An 8,962-nucleotide genomic window follows, 5' to 3' on the forward strand; every position below is an offset into this window, starting at 1 on the left:
CGACACTCATTTCCATAACACCAAACACTACTGGGAAAACCGGACCAGATGAGCCCTTAATTGTCTGCTTGTAATGAACAGGACTGTCAGTGCTAATAACACTGGCTAAGAGCAAAATAACATAAGAGAAGAGCGACCCATGAATCTCCGAATGGCACCATTTATTACTTGTTGGCCAAATAGGTCCAGTAGCACCCTTTAATTACTTGTATTCCATATCAACAGTATAATTTCCTTTCTGACAATATAAACGCATCTAACTTAAGGGTGACAAGATAGTTGGACCCAATTACATTTGACTAGTCCTGTCCATTAAATTACGCCACAAAATAACATTAACGAGCGCAAAAACATTTGAGGGGTGTTAAGTTTCATGAAATACCCAAAGAAACTTTACACTCCTCAAATGCTTGGTAAACAGGTTTTATTTGTTTTCATTTTCCACCTCCATAGAAAACACAATGGCAATGCCAACGTTTTGCAGGTGTAGGGTAACTTACTGTGATTAACACATTGCAAACGTTTGCTAAACACATTTTTGTAAGTTCATAATGACTGACAATGCAATCATATTTTACACAGTAACTTATTATTTTGGTATATATTTATCATACAGTATAGCTTTTTCTTCAACATTTCAGTTACTTTTCTCAGCAAAAAAATCCCTCATTTCCCTCAACTGCCAGAGAGAGTTTAGTGAGAACAGGATTCCCGTCGCTCGTTGTGATGTGTCCTAGGCTAGCTATTTTAAGATGCCGGGAACTCTGGGATCACACATAGACACATGCCATTCTAGGTGTGTATCAGTTACACACACACTCTGCAAAGTCATACTGTCACATCCCGAGCTGACACAACCTACGGGAACATTACGCACACAATCAATCAATCAAACTGACTCGTCAATAAAAGCATGTCGTGATTTAATAAAGAACATTTATTGCAGAAAACTTGCCAATGATGTAACCATCATGAATATTCATTAGAAATTATTAGCATACTATGGGAACTCATCAATTTTTTGCGGTAAAAACGAGGTGTTCTTACCATCACGGGGTCTTTTCTCAATCAAACGTGTACAGGGGAAATGTGGCATGAGGTGTTACCTTACATCCTAGCTTTAATAATGTCAACTGCATTGAAATATGAAGCGAATGAATGTAATGCAATCCTGATGCTAATTTAAGCTCTAGAGATCCAGATTTCTCTTATGGGGAACATGTGGACACCTGAGGTTTTCTTCTGTATCTCTAGATAATATCAGTGTTCAAACCAGGGATCAGAAAAAGTTCTAATTAATAAGAAAAGCAAACGCTCAAATGTAATGGGGAAAACTATTTTGTACAATTAGGCCTATATGTAAAAAAAAAAAATACTTTCTTTTATTGTATTCTAACTGGTTATCATTAGGAATGGAGGCCACAAAACGTTAAAAAAATTCAGCGTCCACTCAGGAAATGAAAAATAGGCCTACTTCGTTTCAAATTCAAGTACAATTAAGAACGAACTTTTGTCAATGGGTGCTGGTTTATATGCTATTTTGTACATAAAGCATAATTTCTTTATGTCTGTATTGACTATAAATAGGGTTTCAAAAGAGGGATTTTGTAGCAAGCAACTCCATAGAAGAACTTTTTTTGTTCTCCAAAGTACCATGAACAGTTCATAAAATATTTTTTTTCTAAGAGTGAAAACAATCTGAAGAACGTTTTTTCCACTATAAAGAACTTATTTGTGCAATGGAAAGCTTCTATGGATGTTAGTTTCTTCATGTACTCTTAAAAATAAAGGTTCTTTAATGTTATCAATGATTTCATTAAAAAGCTTTAACATCCATGAAACCTTTCAAATGGACAAAAACTTCTTTAAAGTGAAAAAATATTCTGTCGATTATTAAAAGCTTCTTCACATTAAGAAAAAAAATGGTTCTTTTAAGAACTGTTCACTGAAAGGTTCTTTTGGAAACCAAAAAAAGGTTATTTTATGGCTTCGCTTTGAAAACCCTTTTCGAACCTTTATTTTTAAGTGTACACCACAAAGTAGAAAATAAAATTTGCTGTAAATCGTTTTAATTTGCTATAAATCTACATAAAATACAGTTTACAGTGATGAGCAACACACCAATTTGTGCCACTTGTTTTCAATTTTATTATTAATCGCAAGCTCTGCCCACAATAAAAATCACTTCAACTTCACATAATAAATACACTAAGAAAACACACCACATAGAATTGCCTGTAAAAAACAACATATCAAACAGAATATGTAGAGTTTGCCAAATAAATACACAGTTCTGGCATGAAACTCTAGATGGCGCAGTCCAATAGGTCTAACTCAATCTGATCGAATGACATCATTATCACATGGCACAGCTGGTTCTCTCCTGTATTGGTAGCCAATGAGCTCTCTGCTCAACATTCAAATATATGACTAGTGATTGTTGTAGCAGTTCGCAGCATGCTTCAGAAACCCTTCACCTTCCCCAGCTCCACCTGTATAGATCTACTACAGAGTGATTCATGTATGCTATAGGGGGTTATTTCAAGTATGTTATATTTGCAGCAGCAGTATTTCTTACATGCTCACAGCAGCATGTTGTGGATGCACTGGCAGTAGCAAGTCTCAGTTTTCCGCCAAGACCAAATACATTAACATTGTCATGTACATTACCATACCAATCCCTCCGAGAGTTGTCATGACAGAACTACCTTTAACATGCAATGTGCAACTTGCAATCATGAGTCTGACATCATTGCTTTTTACTATCTGGAAACTAGCAATTACGTTAATTCCGACATGACATGAACGTAACATAAACATCAAACATGTTATTATTAGCTGTGTTACTTTAAAGCATTTTTCCTTCCAGTGAGGATAGGGTTGGAAATGCTGGAAACGTGTTGCGTCGTGGCTGGTTAACTCAAGGTGTTAGATCTTCTCCACAAATAGCAGCATGTTAACATGTGAAATACAATCTAAACTGGCTGGGTGTGAAATGCACTAGTTATTTCATTCAGAGCAACAGGCACCGGTCTCATCTGCCTCATGTTCGGCCTGTCTTTTCTCAGTCCTGTTGGTCTGTTCCCATCTGCCTCTGGGAGAACAGAGAGTGTGAATGTGTTTGTGAGGGTCGACAGCAGGACACACGACGCTCCGTCTGTCTGTGTTCAGACGAACAGAATGAACCCAACAGGTCCAGAACAGCTAATGGGAGGATGGAGAAACGACACCAACTCCATTTTCATTTGTCGCTCACATGCTCTCTATCTAATTTCTGCCTCTATCTTCACATCTCGCTTCAATTACGCCCTCGCTCGCTCGCTGTTTCAACACAACGTGAGTTTCAAAGCTCATTTGTAACATTTGTGTTTAGCTGTTCTGCAAGTGCACAATTCAGTTTAGTGATGCTAACTGCAAACTTGAAACCTTCAAATGTTCTTTTAAACGGCATAATTATTCCATTTTAACATTATTTGAAAGAATGAACACAAAATGATTACAAGTTGCTTTGGATAAACGTAAACAAACAAAAAAATTGAATCAATCAACCAGCCAAAACATCCAACCAAACGATAAGGATTTGTCTGTTTTAATACTCAAAGTGTGCTTAAATGCACATGTTTCTGGGTATATATTGCATTACCCAAATTGCGCGGTTTTATCGCATCAAAATAAGGAAGCCTATTAGTGCTATAAAAAAAAAAATACTATTTCAGCACATTTACAGAAGAGATAAACTCAATTGTTAGTCATTTGTAAATAAGACACAAGGGTTTGTGCTTAAAGTCTACTTGCGAAATTGTTTAAAGAATTTGCTTTCAAGTTTGATTGCACCTGATTTGCTTCTTTAAAAATCCAAAGTGCCAAAAAATGATTGCCTCTCCTAAATCATGCAATTATACAGCGTGAAAATTAGGCATTTTCATGCTGAAAAAAAATTACATTGCATTTAATTCGGAGGTCTCTTTTAAAAAAAAAGAGACAATGGTTTGCACAGAAATAGCTACTACTTGTGAAAATGCTAAATACACAGAGCTTGATTCTTGATTAAATGGTTCAGACGGTTCAAACTTTAGTCATAATAGATGTTTTAGATCATATTTTAGTCATTATTACTAGGAAATGTACATTAAAAGTCTCTTTTAAACCAAAAAATTACTGCGTCATCCAAATTGCGCAATTATATCGAAAATAAATTATGAAAAATGACAAATAGTCAATAAAAATATGCTATTTCAGAGCATTTTAACCGAGAAATCAACTGAATTGTCAGTCGTTCGTAAACAGTCTTATTTATGAATGACTCACAATTCAGTTTATAATGGTTCACTCTTAAGTGCTACTTCCTACGAAAGTGCTAAATTACTTTCCCATGAGTTTTTTATTGATTAAAGATTTAACTTTAGTAAGAATATACATTTTAGATCACATTTAATTTCATTTTATGAAAACTAAGCTATGAGAGGCAGACCTCAACATATACAATGTAAATGACACTTGGGCCTACTTCATAAAAATACGCAATTTCAGCACACAAAGATTAAACGAGTTGGGAGTTGTGAGTTTGAGCTAAAATACTACTTGTGATACTGTTTCGCAAATTCACTCCTATTAGTTTGCTTGATTAAACCATTTTAAAGGTTTTAGATCATTTTTAACGTGAATGAAAATGAGGCTATGAGAGGCAGAACTCGACGTCTTGTTTTTGTCAAATAAATATGGCGTCTACTCTGAGGTCTACAGTAGAAATGCACTGCGTTACGGTCCAAATGGCCTAGAATTGGGTCAGGCACTGGATCAATGTGCCGAGTGGGATTACAGACAGACAGAGAGCTGAACAGCCGCTGGTTGGTGGCGACTGTGCCACACTGCATTACCGAAGCTCCAGTGAGCACAGAAGGAAATGTGATGGAGACGGTTACCTACTAACACAAACCCAGAGTGTTGACCTACATGAGATCTGAAGCCCAGATTCCTGGGAAAAAACAAGTCTTCAGTTCAAAACACGAACAATTAGATACACACAGAGTGCAATATGCCGATTTTGACAGCTGCTTCAAGGTTTGTTTCTGGAATTTTCCATTATGCATCATTATTGTCTGACTATGTGAGAGTCGCCATTTGAAGCCCCAACAATAATGCAATCTATGCACACTTCACCTGAAAATATCAAAAAGGACTCAATCAAGAAAAATCAAAGCAATATAATCAGTCACTGCAAAAATCCTTCAGACAGGCTAATCATCAAATATTTAGATCGCTATGGGTTTTTATCATTCCTAAGCGTTCACATTTCTTGAATATTTGGTCGTATTCTAGTTAAAATCATATGAGATTTTAAATTGATATCTGAGGTCAAATTGGCTTGCAGATGATTTTAATGAATCGTGTCAATTGTACAGCAATTCATCACTTAGTAATCACATCGAATAGAACATGTGCTCAATTACTTGGCACATTTGGCCCTTTTCCCCCCATTTCTTCTGAATAATTAATGATAAAATGGAATATTTATCTAATTCTTAACAAATAACTTATTCAGGCTACTGCCTTTCTTTGCCTACAAAACTGCTGCAGACCACTTTAGAATATCTTGCATTAGCTATAGTCATTAACAAACGTTACATAACGTTGAACAGATTAAACATACATGCAAATATAAGCCTATAAATCAAAGTATCTAGTCCCAGCCTTATCTGTGCATCGGATTTGCCAAAGTTTGCCAGGTTAGTAGCATCAAAATCTTTGAAAGCTGGTTTTTAATTGTTGCATCACATATTTATGAAATCCTCCCTTAATTGACAAGAAAAGCTTCATGTCACATGTCAGTCAGATCATTTCTTCCTGTCTAAATGGGTGGTTTTGGGGCAGAAACAAGAACTGGACTTCATATCTATGCAAGAAATGTGAATGAAAGGTTACCTAATGTTCTTATAGTGAAAGTTATATTATAAAGTGTCACTATTAATACTACTAAAACAAAATCAAACCAAACGATAGCTGGATCAGTCATTACACACAAGATACTACAGCGGTACCGGGGCGGTGTCATCATGTCACAGTCCACCGTTACTATCCAAATGACTTTCAACAAACAGAAACCATCACATTCATTACTAAAGATGAGGACATAGAGATTTGCTTCATATGACAGAGATGAAGGTCACTGCAACCCTAATAAACCTGTTACATTTCTAGAAACGGTCAGTATTTGTATAATTTAAATGTCTGTGTATTCAGATTCAGTTAATCATATTCAGCAAATGTCCATGTTTGGACATTAACTTTCAATTTATGATCCATCATATTCAGCATATATCCATATTTGGGCATTAACGTTAAAATTACAATTAATAATGTCCAAGATATGCTCATATTTTAAAATTAACGTTCAATTAACAATTTAGAATGTTGTGTATATGTCCAGTTTTGGACATTAATATTCAATTCATCAGGAATAGTGTTCTGCAAATGTCCTTATTTAAACATTAGCATTAATTAAATATGAATAATCCTCATCATGAACATCTCATTTTGCGTCTCAAAAACCAGCGTTTTTAAATATTTTTCAACATTTGTCTTGAAATGCACGTTGTTTATCATATTCTTGATCGGAATCATTGATATACATAATCATATTCGTGTTTCTAATGGCCTCAGATGGGTCCAGCCCTGCCATGATGGAGATGCACTTGTTTTCCAGTGGCGCAATATTGCAACAAACGCCTTATTACGATAACAAATCAATTGAAATGCTCCATAACATGCTGCAGAAACATTAAACGCGCAAAAACGCTAATGAATGAGGGTCACTCACCCAGAACACGAAGGAATAGACGATAAGGAGCGTTTTGAGGCAGGTTATGACTGGTTTGGTCTCCATTCTCCTTGATGCCATGAGCGCAGTGGGTTTGTGCTGCTGTGATTCTCCGCCGCTGCGCTCCAGTCACTCTACACGCGAGTGGCCAATCAGAGGGCGAGATACCCCGCGAAGGACCCGCCCCGCTCCGTCAGGCTCCCTGCTGGCCAATCAGAGGAAGAGAGGGGACCTTCAATCCCCGCCCTCGAGACGCGACGCCCTCTGCTGGACATCACATGACAGTGACGACAGTTGCGCTAAAGGTGAGGCAGGTGCCTTTGCGTCAGTTAAAATGTGATGAAAAAAATGAAAACTGTAGAAAATGTAATTGAATCTGCCTTTTATTTTTTTTACAAAAAATTCACCTCTTTTTTTTTTGGTTTGCAAGCATTGTTATAGGATAAAAAAATGTCAATTTTGCTCATTATAGTTAACCTTTGACATAAATAAAATTACAAATAAGTTTTTTTTTACACTAAATAATTAGCATTTGTTTAATTTAATTGACATTTTTATACTTTCTGTCCTTCCTCGACTTTAATGATTACATAAATTGTATGAGCCTATTCAAAACTAATAAAACTCTCATAATGTAAAACCTTGGTGTCATAAATAAGTGTTTATTGAGTCGATTAATAATTTATTTATCTTTTTTTTCATATTTTTATGTCTGTTCTTGCTTGACTTTACATAAAATGAATTGAAAATGAAATACAGAAGTTGTGGGTCCATTGAAAACTAATAAAGCTGTAATTTTTTTCTAGGCTATATTAGTTGTCTAATGATAAGTTGTACACATTTATTATATCACAAAAATCTATATGACACATTTTATGTGTGACTATACAATAAAATAAAACAAAACAGTAGGCTATTTAAATTTTAGGGCATTTAATTATATATATATATTTTATTATTATTTGTCTATCCATAGATAGATAGATATATAGATAGAAATCAATATTAGCCTAATTAAAATATTAAAGTATTGATTATTGTGGGCGCCATTTATAATGGTGCTAAAAAAAGTTTCAGATTAGAAAAATTCGAAATTACACAAAATACTGGTTTAGTTAGGCTAAACAAGATTATTACTCCCAAGTCAAGGTCCCATCCTCTCTTTCTCTCAGTAGAAACCTCATGTGATCCTTCAGCCCTAGTGTGAAATAAGTTCACAGTTCGGCTCCAGTTTTAGCACGCAGTCGTGCTATATTTGGCACTCCAAATTTGCAACCTATCGAGGAGCCAGTGGAGTGAGATTCAGCTCTCAGCAATTACAGCAAGCCGACGGAGGCTAGTACAACAACAACACAGCTGTCACCTCGTGCTCAAGCCGCGTGTGAAGGCGGTTCACACTCACTCACCATGAGACGTGACCCCACTATTAACACCCTAAATGAACCTACACAGTGAACGAACCCACAGCACTCATGATCAGGGCGTAAAATAGCAGCTGTCGAGGGTGTTTGACGCCACTGAATATGATAAATAAGTCTATAGATGAAAATATTTACAGCATCTTAAGGCGTGGTCACAAGGTCCATTATACGAAGCAGTGCTTACTCAGAAGTCACTTTTAAACCAAGCAGATTTCTGTTGGTCTTTGTTGGTCACTGTGTTGAGTCACCAATTTGAACAGATCTGCATGGTGTATGGAACATAGATATGTATATCTATGGTACAGAAGCCCGGGCTGTTTCCATCATGGAGTAAAGTGTATTGTAATTCTGAGAAATGCAAGATATAAGCCCCTTTCACACAGAAATAGGCTACCAGTAAATTGCTGTAAAATTACCGGAACGACTTTACCGGAAAATACAAAAATGCGCTGCTCACACACAGGCAACAACGTCAACGTTCCAAATTTTTACTGGTGAAGCGCAATTTACACCAGTTTCAAAATACCGGTAAATTCTGTCACATCATTAACCGGAAATAACTTATATAATTATATAACTATAATATCTAAACGGCGATCTTGTGTTTGTAAACATGGAGGGGTAAACGCGGTCAGTGTTTTTGTTTATGTTTTCATTTTTGTGTCAAACGTTCACATGTATGCAGCTTCTTTTGGCCCAGATAAATCGTGTTAGAGGACTTTAG

At 36.0% G+C, this 8,962-nt stretch overlaps 1 protein-coding gene across 1 annotated transcript in view; it reads right to left on the reverse strand.

The window, feature by feature from the left end:
* The window catches only part of tspan7b (tetraspanin 7b), a 29,436-nt gene extending 22,492 nt beyond the window's left edge, over positions 1–6,944 (reverse strand). The window contains exon 1 of the mRNA XM_058761396.1: positions 6,818–6,944. Within this exon, the coding sequence (XP_058617379.1) occupies positions 6,818–6,898 (81 nt within the window). The 5' untranslated portion in view covers positions 6,899–6,944. The remainder of the gene's footprint in view (positions 1–6,817) is intronic.
* Between the last annotated feature and the right edge of the window lie 2,018 nt (positions 6,945–8,962).

The sequence above is a fragment of the Onychostoma macrolepis genome, chromosome 22 (genome assembly GCF_012432095.1).
Source record: "Onychostoma macrolepis isolate SWU-2019 chromosome 22, ASM1243209v1, whole genome shotgun sequence".
Classification (NCBI taxonomy): domain Eukaryota; kingdom Metazoa; phylum Chordata; class Actinopteri; order Cypriniformes; family Cyprinidae; genus Onychostoma; species Onychostoma macrolepis.